The sequence below is a fragment of the Xiphophorus hellerii genome, chromosome 14 (assembly GCF_003331165.1).
Source record: "Xiphophorus hellerii strain 12219 chromosome 14, Xiphophorus_hellerii-4.1, whole genome shotgun sequence".
Taxonomy (NCBI): Eukaryota; Metazoa; Chordata; class Actinopteri; order Cyprinodontiformes; family Poeciliidae; genus Xiphophorus; species Xiphophorus hellerii.
In genome coordinates, this window is record NC_045685.1 from 804,709 (window position 1) to 825,271 (window position 20,563).

Genomic DNA, 20,563 nt, shown 5'->3' on the forward strand with positions numbered 1-20,563 from the left:
TTTAATTTAAGTATTACATTAAATTAAATACTTAATTTAATTTAATAAATTAAATTAAAAATATATTTAATGTTTTCCTATAAAAAATAAATAATTTTTTATAGGAAAAATGATTTCCTATAATTTTAAATAGGAAAAGACTGGAACCAACAGGATCTTCGGAACCTTTAATTTTCGGTGCATGTTTGGATGTACAAGATGGAGCTGCAGTTGGCTAGTCAAGAAAACTGCTTGAGAAAAAAGTTCTGAAACTGAGACAAATTGTGAAGAAGCTGGACCAAGTTTTCAAACACACATGTGACAGCTTTGTTGCTTGGGTTAAAATCGATTTAAATCATGAGGACCATTTAAGACTTCTGACTTGAAATGAATGCAAAGCAGATTATGGTGCAATTATGGAGAAGAAATATCTGATTCTATAGATCTGTTTCCTGAAATGGGATTAAATATTGATTTTTCAGAAATGACGGGTCCTTTACTAGTCATCCATAAAGATTTGAAGCTTTTCTCTCTGTGGTATTTTAACAAAGTTGTGTGTTCTGTGGTTAATGGGCAGTTAGTTTTTAACTCTGTGTTTATGTAAATGTTAGGGTAAACTCTGTCAAAATGTATATTTATTGAAAAATAAATGTCATTTATCAAAATCATTTGTCCTTTTCTTTTGTTCTGTCTTTCATTCATCTGGAGTATTTCATTGATGGAATTTTCCCTACGTTCTTGGCTTCCTTTGTAGCTGAGAACAAAGGCAGGTAGATGACTTTCTCTTGTCTGTTTGTGTATCCAGGGTGATGGGGAGAAGTCACCCCGTCAGCGGAGGCCCTCAAGCCCCAGTTCCAACAGCTCTCTGGGGGGGTATGGACGGTACACCCCATCCCGTTCCCCTCAGAACTACAGCAGAGCAGGTAATAACCACATTGTGCTGTGATTCTTTAACCTGTGAAAGAGTAAACTTGATTTGTAAAACAGAGATTCTACCTGGATATGAGCAATATCGCCATGGATGTTCATCACTGCTGGTGTTTTCTCTTAATGCACCTGCTTCAAATAAAGCAACAGTAACAATATCTAAGCACTTTCATTTTAAACTGCCAGTTTTGAATTAAAACTGGCACTGAATTAAAACTTAGACATTATCTAAATGTCTAATGGCACTTTGTTGTTGTTTTTATTTTGTTGTTTTTTTTAAGAAACTGTAATTATCTAACTTAGAACATATTTGTGAAAACACTTTAAGTTCTTTGGACTGAAGAGTTGGACAAGTCAATAGGATTTTGACAAATATTTTCTTATGTAATTGGACATCCAGGACCAGAAGTACACATGGGTGCTAAATACAGCAGCCTGGCCCGTGATTCCAGTTCCCTCCCTTCACCTAAACCCTTCCTGGGTGGTGTAAGGAACCCCTCCACCTTGGCAAGGGATACCTCCTCCCTCCCTGCACACTACTCTGGCAGGGCTGAAGGGAGTGGGGGTGCTGTAGGCATTGGCAAGTACTCACCAACACCACTAAGTGGCAGTGCAAGCTTGTCTTTACAGCTGAACCCTACAACCCTGGCAATGCTCCAGCAGCATAACTACATCCCTTATTTCAGAGGTATCAAAGCATGTTTGAGACAGAGTGACTGGTGGAGTTGCTGGGATTGTTGCTGCTGTCAGCCTTAAGGAAGGAGAACAAACTAGCAAAAGCTGTAATGTAATATACCTAAAAACTGTCAAACCTTTTAATTTAGTAGAAAAGCTATAAATCTCTTGGAAAGATGCTGTTGGATTTCAACAAAGCAGCAACATGCCTGCCAACTCTGTTTTTTGTCTTACCACCAAGGTCCTCATGAATGGGAGTGCTGTTAAAGGCTTTCTGAATTAACTGTTAACCATGGGTTGTGGTTTAACATGGATTCATTGTGTGTTGGAAGCTCTTAATCTGTGGATTCTTTGTTAACTATAGATTGATGACCTACCATTGGAAACAGAATATCTTGTTTGGTGTGTATTTTACATGGGGCTATACTCACTGTTTTTTAAGTCATGAAGATTCACCTTTATTTTTTTTAACTAAAGCCATGAAACTGATAATGCTGTTCACGATATCACACACTCATAAAATCAACATCACAAACCAGCACTGTAACTAGTCACACTCTGCAACCCCTGCTGAAAGGCTTGTCCAACAATTTTCCTGGGCTTCATCTTCTCCCCATTGCTTGATGTCCCTCACACCTCAGGGTTCAAACAGGACCCCGTTCCTGGTCCTAAGCCTAGGACATCCCTGCACCTCAATTTACCACCTCCCAACGGTAAAGACACCATTAGTCTTTCTCTTGTTTGTGTCTCTTCTCCCCGTTGTGGAGTAGTTGGGAGATTTTGTGATGTTGTTGTTTGGTATCGTGGTGTTGCTGAGTTTCATGGGATTCCTCAAAACATATTCACAGGACCATTGACTTCTTGTATTCTGCTTGCTCTGTTCACTTGTGTTTGTGGACGTGGTGTTGTGGTGCATGGTTTAACTCAATGTAGAAGTTCTAATTGTGATGCTTTCTTATTTGACATTTGTCTTTATTAAGGTTGGGGATTTCATAACTGTTAATCTGAATAACTGAATAATTTCTACAGTAGTTATGTGTCATATGACCTTATCTTCTTGATCTTCAACTCTACCTGTGTTCATATGAATGTCTTGTTATATTATCTTTGAGCATGTCGTCAGACACCTGGTTCAATTTGAAATTCTTATTTTTTTTCTAATCGTTTTGTTAAAGATTTTCCACAAGGACAGATCACCTCACTTTTGACTCAAGAATCTAGTTTCTGTTAGGTTCAGATGGTGTTGTTCCAATAGTTCTCTTGTGTTATGCAGATAATCAAACTGAAGTGTTGCTATCATGTACTTTTTTATACAAATGAACCTTTCCCCTTGTCAGACAACCTGTACCTTTTCTACCTTTTTCTTTTTTTTAACATTTTTATTAGTTTTGTTTTCACAAACAGAAAAAATAGAAAATTGTACACTGTGCTGCCTATCACCTTACATGAGTATGGGATACAGAACAGAAACAACCCCCCCCCCCCCCAAAAAAAACAAACAAACATGTAAAAAAAATAAAATAAAAGGAGGCCGCTGTACAATGTCACATTCACATTAAATCATGTCTTCAGTGGTTGGCAAACATTAACAGAGATATTTAAAGCCTGACATCAACACAATCATATCATTGCCGGGTGATCAAAGACAGAAGAAAGATGGATAGTAATACAAAAAGAGGATGTTCTTTAGTTAAGACTTGGTGAGACCTTCCACTTTATAGGATTCTGACCTCTCATCACAAGTTGTGTCAGCTCTGTAGGTAAATAGCTTAGCACAGGAGACCACATATCAATGAAATGTTTCTCATTACCCTTAAGAACTGCACTAATCCTTTCATGAGGGAGGACCCTAAATATTTCTCTATACCATTGTGTGATAGTTGGTGGTTTATCCTTAATCCAATTAATTAAAATGCATTTTCTAGTCAAAAGCAATCATTTGTCACAAAGTTTGAAGTGCGATTGTGTCAGAGTGACTGATTTTGAAGGGAGGCCAAGAAGAAACAGACCTGGGTCACATCTGATTTTTACATGAAACACGTCACTCAACTCTTTAGAAATTGCACTCCAAAATCGTTTAATCAGTCTGCATTGCCAGAAATAATGGTAATACGTTCCAACCTCTCTTCCACATTTATTGTATAAGGGAGAGAGCTGGCGATCCATCTTATTCAATATAAACGGTGTTATATGTAGACGATGTAGTATTTTATACTGTGTCTCTCTGAGCGTATTACATATAAAGGTTGAATTAACCATATTAGTGGCTTCTTGCCAGTCATCCTCGATGAAGTCCATTTCCGTGCCAAGTCCCCGGCACCACCTGGGGTAAGAGAGTAGAGAACTGCATAAAAAGCGGAAATAAAATGCCTAAGTTTTTCCCGGTCGACAAGTAATTTCTCAATCTCATTGTGTGTGACCAAGCCAGAATCAAAGAGTCTCATAGAACCAATTAAATGGCGAATTTGGAGAAAACCAAAAAAGTGTTCTTTAGGGATACCAAATTTTGACTGCAATTGTTGAAATGTCATGAGTACATTCTCTGTAAACAGATCTTTGATCACTCTCATTCCTCTGCTATGCCACAGGTCGAAAATGTTGAGCTCAAGGCCTGGGATAAAATCCTGGTTTCTTGTAAGAGGTGTCAGGAGTGAGGAGCAGAGCCCACCTCCTGAGTGGTTCCAAATTCTCTGCCACACCCTAACTGTGGTATAAATAATTGGATAATGTTTAATATCTCTTGATAACCTTTTCTTATCTCTGGTTGGGAGGCTCCACAAGGAAGCAGGCTGAGAGGCCCATGAGTCAAGGCAAGGGTTCGAGTTGAGATGAGCATGTAACCACTCCTACAGATAACGAGCATGGCAAGCCCAATTGTAATAATAGATGTTTGGCAAAGCCAAGCCACCTCTGTCAACAGGGAGCTGTAAAGCTGTGATTTTCTGTCGTGGTCTCTTGCCATGCCAAATGAATCTGGAAAATGCTCTCTCTATATCCACAGTAACTTTTTTGGATAGCCAAAGGGAGAATATTCATTTTGATTAAACGTATAAGCCCCATAAATGATAAGGGAAGGTCAAACCACCTTTCCAAGTCCCTCCTTATTTTCCTAAATGTTGGAGAGAAGTTAAGCTTCCATAGCTCTGTCAGGTTAGGGGACACATTAATTCCACGGTAAGTGAAGCCATGTTGGGAACATCTCAGGGAACAACTAGAGGGTAGGTCCTAATACCCAATACATTAGGTCCCAATACCTAATGGCATTGCTTCCGATTTATCGAAATTGATTTTATAGCCTGAGAAAGAACCAAACTCATAAATAGTGGACAAGATAGCTGGAATCGAGATGTCAGGTTTTGTTACGAATAACAGAATATCATCTGCGTATAACGCTATTTTATGAACTTTACCGCCAATCATCATGCCATGTACATTTTGTTGTGATCTAATAACCACTGCTAGGGGCTCCAGCGCAAGAGCAAACAGAAGCGGGGATAGAGGACAACCCTGTCGAGTTCCCCTATGTATTGCAAAAGGTGGAGATAGAACACCATTAGTCATAACACAGGCAGATGGGGAACTGTAAAGTATCTTGATTCATTTCAGAAAATCGCCTCCTATCCCGAATCTCTACAAAATATTAAATAAGTACTTCCACTCAATCCTATCAAATGCCTTTTCAGCATCTAAAGATACAGCAAAGGCTCTACAATTTGTTTGGGTTGAGTACTGAATTATGTTAAGTAATCTTCTGATATTTGTGAAGGAGAAACGATTTTGTATGAACCCAGTCTGATCTGGATTTATTAAGAAAGTCCAAAGCTTCTCCAGCCTCACTGCAAGTAATTTAGAGAGCAGCTTACTATCTACCCCGATAAGGCTAATAGGTCTATATGAGTCACAGATGTCTGATGGTTTATCTTTTTTAAAGATGAGGTTGATGTTCGCCAGGTTAAGTGTTGGCGGCAAGTCTCCACGCCCAAACGAGTGTATAAACATGTCAGTAAGTGGTCCTACCACTAGGTGGCTTAGTTTCTTATAGAATTTTGGACAGAAGCTGTCAGGTCCAGGAGCTTTTCCACCCTTAAGGGAGGTGATGGCTTCTCTGACTTCTTTCTGAGAGATTGGAGCACCTAAGACTTCTTGTTGTTCCTCTGTCAGGCGAGGGAGAGTCACTCCACTTAAGAATTTTGTTATTTTAAGATCGGATGAATTGCATTCAGATGAGTACAGTTTTTGATAGAAGTCCCTCATAACCCTATTAATATCTGTTGTTTTGTGGTGTCTGTCTCAGTTATTGTCTTGTAATGATGAAAATATGTTTGCTTCCATTCTGCCTTTTGTTAGCCTTGCTAGTAGCCGGCCCGGTTTGTTCCCTGATTGATATAATCTTTTTTTAGCAAAGAAGATGGACGACTCTGCTTGTTATTTTAGTAATTGATTTAAAGCTGAACGAGCAGCTTCTAGTTTTTTAGAAAGTGCTCTAGAAGGTGTATTTTTAAATTGCAACTCTGTCTGTTGTCTTGTTCTTACTAAGTGTAATTGTTCTTTAATGGCGGCTTTTTTTCTGAGCTGTGGTATATGATATGACACTTCCCCTAATAAAAGCTTTAGCCGTCTCCCAGAGCAACGAAGGGTTGACATCTGGGGTCTTATTAGTATCCATAAAGAAATTCCACTGATCTGTAATGTAGTCAATAAAAGATGGATAGCTCAGTAAAGAGGGATTCATCCTCCAGTGGCGAGAAGCAGGATCAGCATAAGGGGGGCTAATACATAAGATAACAGGAGAGCGATCGGAGATTGTACATGTACTAATTGAACAATTTCTAACTCGATCCAACACCATTCTTGAAGATAAGAAGAAGTCAATCCGAGAGAACGTTTGATGGGGTTGAGAAAAAAAAGTGTAATCTCTCTCTCTAGAGAGAGATTAGTTAGTGACTCTCCAGGTGTCATACAGTTCTAAGTCTTGGCAAAACTCTCGCAATCTCAGACTTTTTCTTGATGTTGTAGTAGATCTAGGAGGAGACTGGTCAACACATGGGTCACAAATGCAATTAAAATCCCCCCCCAATACAATATACGGTGTGTGTACCGAAGCAATATCCGACAAATGTTTTGGGAAGAAAGTAGCCTCATATAAGTTTGGACCATATATGCAACCTATTAAAATGTGTTCTCCATAAAGATAACCTGAGATGAGAACATATCGGCCATCATTGTTGCTCATAGTTTTCTCCAATGTAAAGGGAAGACTGTGATGGATTAGTATGACAGCTCCTCTACTCTTAGAATTATGTGACGAGTGTTTTCACCTATCCCACCCAGTTCCTCCTCAGTTTAAGGGGCTCATTGTCAGTTAAGTGGGTTTCTGATAGCAACGCTATTTTTGTGTTTTCCTTTTTCAAGAATGTTAGGATCTTTTGTCTTTTTATTACATTATTTATTCCCTTAACATTAAGGGAGACTATTTTTGAGATCACTCATAGTAATGCTGATGAAAGCTTGACAATCTGTGACAGAGAGAGTGCCAAGAGCTGTAGTAGACCTCCACGAGTTTACAAGTAATTGAAAAATCGGCAGTTTGGTGACATGACAAATAGGTAGCTTACATTGTACATTGGCGTAAACAATAACGAAAAAAAAACCCCTCCGTGAACGAAAGAACAGCCATCCCCAAACAATGGTCCCCATACAAACTCCAACCCCCCCACCCTGCTCTCCTCTCCCCTGTGCGGTTCCAGAACGCCAACCGCAGTAAGAGAACGAAAACTGAGGCACATGAATCCGAGAAGTCACCGCCGAGAAAAGAAGACCATACATCCTCCCTAAAGCTAAGCCCCCCCACCCCATCCCGAGCACATAGCAATTTAACCGTATTTGTCATAAATTTTAGCAACCAACATATTTTTATCATATTTTGTTTATCCATATGAGACACAAAGTAAGCAAAAGTCCAAATCGCGGAATATCTGTTCAACAATTAGCCACATACTTTTGCAACAAAGTTCTGAACCGAAGAGAAAAGGAAAGAAAAAGTAGAGCATCAACCTCCGGGTCAGGTCCAACGTGTGCATCCAACCAGCAGTGGCGGAGCTAGACTTTTTTTCAAGGGGTGGCCAAAGGGTGAGCAAGGCTTTATCAGAGGGGTCCATATACAAATGATGAACGAAAGGAAACAAATATTTTCTCACACACACTCAAATTAAAATGGTTTATTTAACAAAGATTTGCCATGACCAAACAAGACGTTAAACGGCACTATGGAACAGTGAACATGTAAATGTAAACTCAGAGCCCAGAATATGACCAAAAACAAATTCTCAAAAATAAATAAATAAAACTGGCTCCAAATAGTAAACTGCAAGACAATACCACCAGAGCTGACCAGCATTACCCTGGTGGTATTTATAAAGGTTTGAGAAACACTGCTATGGTCAAATAAGCTTTGAATGGGAACAACATACTGCAAACTCAAAGCCAGGATACACTCAAGAGAGCATAATTCTCCGATTTTGGTGGGAAGAAGCAAAATGTTTTACAAAGTCATCCATGTTGAGGGTATGTGCCCTCCTTGACTCAACACTGAGAATGCCAAGATGACTTAACCTGTCATCAGCCATAGTTGTTCTAAGGTGGTTTTTGATCAGTTTTAGAGCAGAAAAACTTCGCTCACAGGACGCAGTACTGACTGGGATAACAACTGAAATCTTACAAACTCTAAACAGCTCATGAAAAAACTCTTTATAAGGTTCCAGGAACACAACAAAGTCAAGTAAAGTAGAGGGTCTCTCTAACCCACCTTTTTCTCTCCTCAGAAGAAGCCGTCTGGTTTGGTGAACCTCATGTTTAAGATCTTCTAGATCTGACTCAAATGTCTGTCCAAAAGCATACAGTGTTTCCTCTTTCAAGAATAATGGGCTTTTTGGGACTAGAGACTGAACCCCTAGCATTATCTCACAATTCTTCTGTGAAAAACGCCTCTCAAGCTCAGCTGTGAGACAGTCAAGTATCTGATAAAAGACACCTCTGTTAAAATCCTCATTACTTTGGTCACTGTGCCTCTGTCCTACAGTAGTCATTACCAGTGAGTCCAAAAACCTGGAACTGGCCTTAGGCTGTCTCTTGCTGAGTGGCAGGGTGCTTATTTTGCAGCGTTCTACTAGTTCTTGAGTGTCCCTCAGTAGTTCACCAAAGCAAGCTTCACTTCTGTAGCTTTTCAATGTGACTGTCAGGGAACCGACTAAATCTATGGCTTTTGATAAATCAAGATTGCTAGATTGAAGCATGTCAGACAGGATTGTGATATCCCCGAGCACTTTACAAAAAGTAACTAAAAGTGCTATAAACTGAAAATCAATCTGAGCCAAAAGACCCTTTGCTTCCACTTTTCTATCCCCACTGTTATTTTCAAGGGAAATATCTTGCAGAAGCCTCAAAACCGCTGGAAGCCTGTCTCTCACATTGCGACATGCCAGGTATCTACATGCCCACCTAACATCTATTAGTCTCTGGAGCTCCCTAGGCTTCTCTTGTGAATACAGCTCTTTTTGGACAGCAAGCCACTTGGTGTGAACAGCAGAACCAGTTACAAATTTATAAATATTCTGAAGAAGAGAAAAAAAGTCTTCAGCTTCAGGCACTGACTTTACCACATCAACAAGAACGAGATTCAAACAGTGTGCGTTACAGTGTACATAAAATGCAAACTTGGCATCGTTTTTAATGCGTGCAGCAACACCTGAATGCTTCCCACTCATCACAGAGGCACCGTCATAACCCTGTTTCTGTAGTCCAGACCATGCTTCTCCAGACACCCCACTATCATTTTGGTCAGACCCTCAACATCCAAGCTTTCTGCCGACTGAAAGTGAAGGAAGCTTTCATGTATGGCACCACTGTAATAGTAACGAACTACTAAAGATATTTGTTCCATATTCTTTCTTTTGTAAATCTCTAGTCTCATCTGCCAACACACTGAACACCTCGCTTTGTTTAACTTCAGCTATGATTTCTTTTTGAACCATTTCAGCCAATCCCTGCAGAATCTCATTTTGGATTTGGTGGCTAGTATACTTTGCATTGCCATGTGCATCTAACCTTCTCTGCACAAAGGGGTCATGCTTTGCAATTTCATTCAAAATGGCTAAAAAATTGCCTTTATTGTCAGAGTCATCAGACTCCCTGTGACCCCTTTGTGCAATATTTTGAGTTGCTGTTAATAGTAACACCTCAGCAACTGTTTTAATGTATTTTTTATTTTCTTCAACTTTCTGTTTCCTACCCTCATTTAAGGCATCAAGAATAGATCTGTTACACTCATTGACCCTTTTGTACTCAGTCCAGGCATACATTGCATTTATGTGCTGCTCTGATTTTGAATGAACTTTAAACGCAGCATCCTTAAACAAGGCTTTTTTCTAGTTGAAAAACCCTGCTTCAGATGTGAAGGATGATTCTGTATAACTAGGGAGGGAGAAATGCCTGCATGCAAAACAGTAACTGGCATTTTGAGATACAGAGTACTCAAGCCATGGATTGTCTTTGTACCAAGAGCTGTTGAAAGCCCTTGTTCTTGTTCCATGCTGAGTTCTTGGGAACTTTGACAGACATGGCTGAGCTGGACCTTCCGCTTTAGTTCTTGAGATGTCTGGAATAAATATTAGGTAATTATATTAAGTATTTTAAGAGTATTTTTGGGCAGACATCTCAATAAGTTAAGTTGTAATTAGTTAAGTTTCTGTAGCATAACATGGGTAGTGTGTGCCTGGTCCTTTTGGTGTGCAATAGGTTGTGCTGGGTGGGGGGAGTTCAGTGCCATTTCCTTCTGCTTCACTGTCTTCCTCCCCAGAGTCTGACTCTGAATCTATATCACCCTCATCTCTCTCTGGAACTTAATTGTGAAATGCATAAACAGACACAATAAAAAATGCAAAAAGCATCATGCTAACCTTTAGAATTAGGCTTATTGGATTTTACTACTTAATAACTCTCTGTCACAGCCTCTAACCTGCTGGTGATACACTTGGGCCTGGTGTCTCCTGGCTGGCTTCTCCAGGTTGGTCACTGCTGCAGGGTTTCTGTCTGGTCCTGGTCTGGCCCTGGTTTTTGCCTCTTTAAGAAGAACTGGGAGATATTCCCTTTTCTCTTCATTTGGGCTCTCCACAAAATAAGACAGCCTGGTATTTAGACTCCATGACTGTTTGGCAGAGACAACACTATTTTAACTATTATTTAAACTATAGTTTTTAGTTTTCTGTAGCTAGCTAAAATAATACTAAATTAAAAATAGATTAATTAAATTAATTAATATAACTAGTTAGGTTATAATTCAAAGCTTTCATATGACATAGCCTACTTACATTTCAGTCATTATAAAACTTAACAATGGTTTTTCACATATTCTTACCACACACATTTAAAGCAAGAGCTGGGAGATATATCCTGGCTAAATGAATAAAACATTACAGGGCAGCATGTGCACTAAAACATATGTTAAAAGAATCTGTCTAAAACACGATCTATCAGCACTAGCATGGCTAATATAATAAACGAGGCACTATGGAGCGGTGCACAACCATTTTTTTTTTCTTTTTAGAAATGTATGACAAGTGCCGCCTCTCATTAGGAAGGTAACACAGCGGTTACCGCTGAGCGGTAAAATGTTGTAAATACCTGCAAAACTCCTCAACGGTGTACTCTAAAGCCGCGGGTGTGTTTTGGATCAAGCAGGAACCACATGTCAGCTTAACCAATGAACAGCGTCAGTGAGCAGCATTGTAGGCTGCTACTGCATCGGGCTGCCTTCAGGGACAGTCGGAAATTACAGTTTTCCTGGCAAATCTTTGCCGATCTCATAAGTATTATTTAAAATTACCATTTCCAGTGGGGTGGCAGTAGGGCTCTGTTGGGGTGGCAAATGCCACCCCTGCCACCCCTCTGGCTCCGCCACTGCCAACCAGTCCGTAAGATGGTGTCAGTTCAGTTGGTCCAGGAAAGCAAGTGCACCCTTGGATTGAACGAAACGATCGGGTTTTCCCTCCGTGCGTAAAAGACAGAACAGCCGGGTATCGCATGGAGAATCTCACCTCCTTCTTGATAAGAAGTTCGCACACCCCGTTAAACGTACGGCGCATCTCCTTGACAGCAGCAGTCATATCCTGTCTGATAAAGATCGTTTGGCCTTGGTATGTGAGCGGAGCCTGCTTCTTTGCCGCCGCCAGGATCCTGGATGTATCTCTGGAATGATGTAGCTTAACAATCACAGCGCGCGGCCGGTCAGGTCTCGGCGGTCCAAGGCTCCGGTGAGCCCGGTCGATCTTAATGATGCCCCGCTTAGACTCAAAGCCAAGAAGAGTTGGGAGCCATTTCTCAAAAAATGAGACTGGTTGTCGGCCTTCCGTGCCTTCTTTGAGGTTGTAAATCAAGATATTATCCCTACGGCTCCGTCCCTCCAGGTCGATACACTTCTCCGTCAGAATGCGCACTTTCGACTCCAGCTCCTTCGGCCTGGGTCCCACCGCCGACACGTCATCCTCCACCGCTGAAATGCGGTGCTCTGCATCCGTGATGCGCTCCGTGTTGGCTTCTAATTTAGCAGAGATGTTACTCAAAGTGATGGCAAACTCCTTAAATTTAATATCCATCAGAGCTGAAATCTCCTCAGTGACAGATTGAGAAATATCTGCGGCTAGAGTGTCAGAGCCGCTAGCAAGCACCTCGTGCTGTTGAGCTGCCTGATTAGCTTCTTTGCTAGTTAGCATATTCTTCCTTGTTGGCTCTTCACTTGGTTTATAGGCGGAAGATTTGGCTGTTTTAGGATTAGGCATGGTGTCGGGTTGCTATAAAATAAGTCTACAGCTTGTTAGTTTAGATAGAATGAAAAAATAAACCAAATTGGCTCGAGAGAAGTGGGAGCCCAGCGACAAGTGTCCGCTCAGGGTAACTGCATCATGTGACTCGACCTTTTTCAAATATTGTCTTGCAACTTCAGCCCAGTAGTTTAAAATGCAATTCTAGAGTTTGAAACAGTTTATGTAAAATTTTTTGAATATAAACATCCCCTTTCCAGCAACCAGCTCCCAAAGCTTACTTGCAGTAGTTTTTCTAATTTCAATTTCATCTTAATTGGGCAGTGTCATTCCAAATTAACTTTTGTGAGCTTTACATGATATAATGTTAGTACCGCATCAAAAATATTCATGGAGTTTGCCTTAATTATTTTGTACATGTCTGAGAAATCCTTTAATGTCCATGGCAATCATTCAGATGTGCAAAATGCCTTGTTGGATCTAGTCCTTCCTTGGATCTAGTCCTTCCTTGGATCTAGTGCAGTGTCCAAGCTACCAAGCTTCTGCCTCACAGAGCAGCCAACCCTGCTGTGACTCCCTCACTAAGCTCTTACAGACTAGCCAGTAGCTACTTCTCAGTGCAATGCTGGTAAAAATGCTGTTAAAGGGTTATCAGAGAGGGACTATTACGATGACTTTCTGAAGGTAGAGTTGTGACGTGCTTTTGAAGAGACAGAAGCCAAATTTCAAGGTCAAATCAGGAAGTGAAATTTATTTTAAGTTACACTTATATATATATATATATATTCACTAAATGTATATAGGTATATACAGTATATGTGTGTTCACTAAATCGAACACAGAAGCTGTTAGAGGTGCTGATGTTTTTAGCACCAAGAGAGGCTCCAGGCCTCATACAACCTTGGACCGGCTGCATGATTACCGTATTTTCCGGACGATAGAGCACACCTCACTATCAGCCGCTCCTACAAAATAAATACAAAAATAAAAAAACTGGAAATGTGCATATATAAACTGCACCGGGCTACAAGCCGCTGGTATCTCCGCCACTCTCGGTTTTTCACAAGGACGCAGCCCTCTGCTATTAAGGACGCAGCCCTACATCTCCGTCGAACCATGGATTTGTTCATGTCGAGCTTACGTGCAGCGGCTCTATTTCCGTCCTGTACTACCAGATCTTTAGCCCTCAACTTAAAAGCAGCATTATATAAACTTCTTCGTGTGGTTTCCATGATGAGGGGGTATGAGTTTGAAGAAATTTCTCTGTTGTGCCTGCTGCTAGCATGTACTTGTTCTAAATCAAAATTAGCGCTTTCTTCTTTGATTTCCAATTTTGACTTCCAATGATTCATTTCCTGCTAAAGAACTGAATAAAAATCCACAGAAAAGCCACATCGGGCTACAAGCCGCATGGTTCAAAGCGTGGGAAAAAAGTAGCGACTTATACTGTAGTCCGAAAAATACGGTGTGGTAGTTCTAGTGTTAAATCCACTGCACTGCGCAGAGAGATGCGCAACAAACTGGAGATTTCATTTAATGCTGCTAATGTGGCTTTAGTAGCTCTTCCATTTCATGTCTGTTTTAAGTAAGGGCCACAGAAACTGTTTTAGTTGCTCGAGGTTATGGGGCCAGATTTTCAGAGCTCAACGCGGCTGTGCACATTAACTCTGGCTGAGTAAGTGGACAAAGCTTTGATATGGTTTGGTCTATCATGTAACCGGAAAAATAATACAAAAAAATATATATAATAATATAAAACCAGCGTGAAACGTGACTATGAGGAGAGCGCGAAAGCTCCTCACTAGGCTGAACCTGCATGATGAGGTTAGCACTGGTTCGTTAACCACTAATGCTCTGGCCAACCAGGAACACATACATAAACTTTACAAGGAAAACAGAGCCACACAGTGGGCAGCGTGTTGGGATGTAAACTCTTTGTTCACAAAGATAAATCATTCTCACTGCTGCCTCAACGAGCACCTCTGAAAGCGCCACTACAAGTCATTCCTGTAGTTCACAGAGCTGCGCAACCAGAGCTAAAGCAGTGGGCTTTAAACTCTTATCTTGATGTGGCGTTCGCCAAAGGAAAATAATTCCACCAGGGGGTTCATATAAGTGTCTATACAAGTTAGCCTGTGTCCAGTTTGAGTGAAAGCAGGTGTGCAGCAAGCAGCAGCAACGCATTTTTTGGATCAGAATTAAATGCATTTAGATTTGGTGAAATTATTTTATTATGGGCCATCCCAGACAGGCCTTCCACGGCTTCCTTTTCTCCCTGCCAGTTGCTGTTGGTGTAAATCCCTCATTGGAGGCCATGAACTACATGTCAAAACATACAGATGAAATATTACACATTGTAAAGCAAAAAATGTAAATTGCTAAATCACTGGCTTGTGTTGAGAAACAAGAAATTTCTCAATGTTGCTTGTTATCTCCTCTCCACAGGCCTGTTAATGTCATGTGTAAAAGTGAAACCACAAAGACAACAGTCACTGTTCAACTTCACAATCAACCAGAATTTATTCAGACAATCAAATGCATAAAAATCACACCAATAGCTCAACATACCACGATACCAAAGCCATAAAGGAAGCATTAATTGCGTTAGAAAAAATGCAAAATACGAAGATGCGCCTGCAGAGACCACCGCGTGTGGAAGGAAAAAAGACAGTTCAACCAGCTGTTTTAGCTCAATTACTTTTACATCAAGGCGTGTTCTTTACTGTCTGATGAGTTTTGACGTACTGTTTTAGAGGTGGTCTCTGCCTGCATACATACAGCACTACGTCATTACGTGCTGTTTGTACGCCAGACACCATTCAGGTGTTATAAAGGTCAGGGATGAATCTATCCGCTGTCTAAGCTGTTCTCTCTGCATACTTTCCCAGGATATAAACAATAGATTTGTTCATTTCATACAGAAACATGTTACTCAAGAAAGCAGGACCAAAGTTTATCAGCTATCTGTGTTTTTCATTTCAAACTGCCTCAAACTGGTTCCTGAACTGCTCAGAGCTCTCCTGACCTATCTTCTGACCCAGCGCATCAAAACAGTAGATTTTGATTATAAAAGTAAGAATGCTTCATATAATGTCTTCAAACTCTTATAAAACAGACATGAGCAGTTTCAATAGCAAAACGTCTATTTTCTGATTAGTTTTCTACCTATTGGGTTATAATGAACTTGTTAGAATTTTCAGGCCAAGTCCATGGTTTCAAAAAAGTTACATACTGCAGCTTTAAGAGTGCATTCACACCACCCCTGTTTAGTCTGCTTTAATCAAACTCCAGTTTACTTGCCTAGAAAGTCTGGTTCACTGTGGAGGTGTGAATGTGTGATCAAACTCTGATGCAGTTTGGGTTGAAGTGAACTCTGGTGCAGTTCGAATGCATATGTGAACACCAAGCAGTTCTTAAAAACATAGTGTGATTCTATTAACCAGTGTCATTGCTTTTAAATTGTTTCATATTGTTTTACACTTGTGCATATGTATTAATTAGTTTTATTTTTGTGTAACTAGGTTGTTATGTAACGCAGACTTCTGCCCAGATCCCTCTTGAAAGTGAGATCTAGATCTCAACACAATTTGTGTGGTTAATTAAAGGAAATAAAAAATTTTTTAAAAAGCAGATGGGAGCCTGCTCCAAAAGCAGAAAGCCGACTATAGCACAGGTCATGCTGGTCCTGCAACTCTTAGATATCTCCCTTGTCCAACACACTTGAATCCAATAGCTGAATCACCTCCTAAGTGCAGTCAAGTTCTCCAGAGTCCTGCTAATGACCTCATTATTTGACTCAGGTGTGTTGAAGTAGAGACATACCCTAACATCTAAAAGTTGCAGGAGACCGGCCCTCCAGGCCTGGAGTTGCCCACCCCTGGCCTAGTGGCAGCAGGTATAGTAGAAAGTGAAGAGATTCAAATTTGAGCCATGTGGTACCATGATAGCTCAGAAGATAATAAAATAAAAAGTTCAGATACACAGGGTGGACTGTGATGTAATTTGATATCTGTTGCTGGGTGTAGGGCAGGGGTCGGCAACCTTTTCTACTCAAAGAGCCATTTGGGACCGTCTCCCAATAAAAAGAAAGCACTTGGAGCCACAACCCATTTTGACGTCATATATATAAAACCTATATGCTATGTACAAAAATCGATACTAGCCTATGTTGCGTTTATGAAATCAACGAACTGCTGCAGAGAACACAAAATTTTATTTCTGCATGTAACAAAACGCATTTTACACTTTGTTGATGCTCAATTTCAAACAAAATACCCTCTGTCTATTTGGGTCTTTGTATTTAAAGAAATAAAAATCGAAACTTACCCAACCCGCACTGAAGGAAAAATAGAAACAGAATGCAGTCACCTGTCCTCCTCTTATTCAGGAGATAAAAATCAAAACTTATCCAAATATTATCCACCGGCACTGAACGAACCAAGCAAACCAAAAAATGCGCAGTCTGCTTCTGTGTCCCGTAGTACGGTACGGAGCCCTCTAGGGGACATGGGGAAGTTTTTTCTTTTGCGTTCCCTCGCAAAACTTTTGCGTTCCCTCGCAATACTGTACTGGTCAGTTATGCAGCATAATTGAATACTGTAAGCCTTTCTTACGGTGGGCGCCGTATTTTCTGCTTTAATATAAGGTTATGTGAGGTTATTCCATAAATGTTAGTATTGAAGGTTATCCTGCAATAGTCAGCCCCGCCCCCTCCTCACTACTCCACAGGGCTGCCTACTGACCAGTTCTCCGTCTAACAGGTCCGGAAAATCTCTGAGACCTGGGTATTACCCTAAAAGTACTCTATAAGAGATAATCTATTTAAACTGGTGGCGAAAGTGATACGTCTAGCTCTAACTACCTCCAATCCAGAAGTTATGACCCTTTACAGTTAAGAAACAATCAGCTGAGTAGCCCTCGCAGCTGCATAATTCCAATAACCACTTCTGTTAACGGTAGCCCACTTTCTAAATCATAACTTGCACTTGGAACCGGCTAGATTATGTTTAGTGACTTAGATGTAAGTCCCAGGGTCATTATTTAATCTCACCAAAGGAAATTATGAAGCCTCCTATTTTCTGGAATCATGTACATTAGTTTTACCTTAATTAAAAGAACTGGACAAAGATTAAATGACTCTATTAATTCCAATGTCCACCAACCTCATTAGAATTTTATAGTATAAATTTATTAAGCAAGCTTAAGCAGGGATATGCGACATACAAATCAATAATCAATCGTATATAATTCAAAAACAGTGTAATAAAATTTACATGTACAATCATACTACCCTGTCTCCTTTCCCTAACTTTTTAAGTCACACGTTCTGAAATGGAATTTCGATGAGCAGATTCAACTCATACCCAGAAGATGGTGGATCTTTTGGCAACAGGAATTTCTAGCATCCTTGGTTGAGGTCTTTGCCTTGTGTGGAAAAATCCTCCTTAGAAAGGAAACAAAGCAGAACGGGTCCGAATCCTTTTGCAAGACCCAGTTCTTCCTCCCTGAGGGACCTTTGTCCTTCCTCCAAGTCTTGTTGCAGAGTTTGAAATTGCTAGGTTGAGACGAGACCAACAGTCGAATAAAGAACCAGAGATGGGGCGATGGGACCCAGTCCTTTCTTAGCGGTGTGAAGTCCGAGCTCCCCCGTGGTTCTGAAGTGCGGTCCGTAGCTCAATCTGCTCCTGCTAGTTGCCTCTTCTTCTGCGCCGCCGGACTGGGAACAGCTGGTTCCTCTTTTCAGCCCGTTTTTATCCATTTCTCCACCATGTGTGTGTATGGGGAGGTTTGGTCTACGTGACTTTCTTCACATCTGCTGTGTATCATGAAAAAGTCCCCACATTTCCCAACCTGTTTTTGCTGACCGTAGTGGAAGTTCCCGTACTTCCCCATTTTCCGTTGCCTCAGCCAAACTCACCGCACCACCCATCCTGTGCGCCCTGGCCATCTGTTCAGAACTGCTTGCGACATTTCCTGTTTCAGGGCTGTACTGCATTCCTCTCTTTTTCTATAACTCACTATTATTTATTATAACTCATTAAACACATTCAACATGTTGTTAAACCTGTTTGAATTGATTTCAAATGATTACAACTTCACATTCATTGACAATAAATCACATCTTTTTCTTATTGTTAATCATTACCATAATCATTACATAGTTAAATCATTACAGATCATTAATCAGAGATTCTTTGCAGAAAGTTATTGAGTGATTACTTATACTCATATTATTCAAACTTATTCAACTTAATTAACTTTTAATCAAACCACAAGATTACTTTATTTCTTCCAAGCCATTATGCATCTTTTTCTGCGTGTGCCTGGAAAGATCTCATACCCTTATGCCAGTTTTCTTGACAGTATCTTTTTGTGAAATATCTGAAGTTTTATATCTTTCTTTAGGATAGAAAGGCACCACAAACCTACGATATAAACAGAAACCTTCCGTAAGTAGGAAAGAAATAAAAATGGTTTAAAGAGCTGCTTTCAGTGCCGCTCCATCTTAGCCTAAACAGACATAAACATGCAGGAAAAAATAAATCGATTTTCAATCAGTGTTTTGCACCAAACAGTTTTTACTATTAACAAGTTTTTATTATTAAAAACACGACAAACAAATGATGGTAAAGGGCCACACTGGGTTAACTCGGGGAATCTCATCTGTCCGTGTATCAATCAACTCCAAACCTTTTCTTTGTTCTGTCACAATTATCGATTTATTCCATTTTGATGATCATGCTCCAAACTTTGCAAGGACTGACCGCCCCGCTCACCGCTTCCTCATACACACAAAGCCAGCATCCTTCCCATTCATACCTGGTGACGTCACTCCCACGTCGACACACCTAAGTGTCAAAGCCGTCTGCTCCTGTCATATCAATAATTACTTATTTTATTCATATGGCTATGAATAAACTTAAAAGTTTTTAGTTCAAGAGTTGTAGTTACTTTTGTAAGACACAGCAGCCATCACCTTCATGCCTCAGTGAAAACTTGTTTATTATTATTAACTGTTTGGTGCAAAACACTGATTGAAAATTGATTATTTTTCCCTGCATGTTTATGTCTGTTAAGGCTAAGATGGAGCGGCACTGAAAGCAGCTCTTTAAACCATTCAGACTACGAACACAACAGAGACACAATCAAAACTGTCAGATGATTTATTACCCGCGATAATAACTCAGAAATAGTCCAAATTAGGATGTATTTTTATTTCTTTCCTACTTACGGAAAGTTTCTGTTTATATCATAGGTTGTGGTGCCTTTCTATCCTAAAGAAAGATATAAAACTTCAGATATTTCACAAAAACATACTAACATTCATGGAAAAACCTCACATAACCTTATATTAAAGCAGAAAATACGGCGCCCACCGTAAGAAAGGCTTACAGTATTCAATTATGCTGCATAACTGACCAGTACAGTTTTGCGAGGGAACGCAAAAGTTTTGCCAGGTAACGCAAAAGAAAAAAAAACTCCCCATGTCCCCTAGAGCAGTGGTCCCCAACCTTTTTAGTCGCGCGGACCGGTCAGCCCTTCGCAATTTTGCCGCGGACCGGGGTGGGGCTGGGGGGGTGCGCGTCGTAAGTATCGAGTCCGGGGCTAACCCCCTCGTTTTTCGCGGCGGTTACGTTCCAAAAAGAACCCGCGATAGGCGAAATCCGCGAAATAGTAAACTTTATTTTTTTACAATTATTATACAATGAAATATTCCATAATACATTGAAAGCAAAGAACAAAACCTCTTTACAGGCCCAAACATTTGTTTAACAAATAAAAAGTACTGTATAAACTTTTTTTTTTTTTACAAATAACTACTGTACTGTAAAATAATAATTTTAATATGAACTGAAAGCGGATTCCAGTGCCCGAATTGCGGAGATCAGCGCCGCCCCACTGTGACCTGAGTTATTGAATTAGAAAGGGAGAAAATAAAAAATTATTATGAAAAAACAAAAAAAAACAGCCCCAAGAGCAGACTGACTCCGCTCTGTAGCGTTTTTTTTTTTTTTATTCTAAAGCCCGCGGTGCAGGTGTGTTTTTGAGAGAAGAACATAGTTATCGGTAGTTGTTGTCGCTCTTTTTTCTTCTGGGAAAAAGATTCTTATAAACCGACATGCCACCATCGATTATGTTAAATTTGACAAGCTGTTTTACGTACGTGT

General features: G+C 40.2%; 1 protein-coding gene and 1 long non-coding RNA gene across 11 annotated transcripts in view; both read left to right on the top strand.

The window, feature by feature from the left end:
- Positions 1–20,563, top strand: part of ablim2 (actin binding LIM protein family, member 2) — a 133,337-nt gene that overhangs the window by 93,205 nt on the left and 19,569 nt on the right. For 4 of the 10 annotated variants that reach the window (XM_032583210.1, XM_032583213.1, XM_032583211.1 and 1 more), the window contains 3 exons: positions 785–902; positions 1,307–1,486; positions 2,223–2,294. In XM_032583210.1, the coding sequence (XP_032439101.1) occupies positions 785–902; positions 1,307–1,486; positions 2,223–2,294 (370 nt within the window). Of the gene's footprint in view, positions 1–784; positions 903–1,306; positions 1,595–2,222; positions 2,295–20,563 lie in introns of all 10 variants that reach the window. The other 6 variants (XM_032583209.1, XM_032583208.1, XM_032583217.1 and 3 more) reach the window with 4 other exon arrangements.
- LOC116732798 (uncharacterized) lies at positions 4,716–16,171 on the top strand. Its single transcript, XR_004341886.1, has 3 exons — positions 4,716–4,726; positions 5,590–5,591; positions 15,751–16,171. It is a non-coding gene; the product is annotated as an uncharacterized LOC116732798 (long non-coding RNA).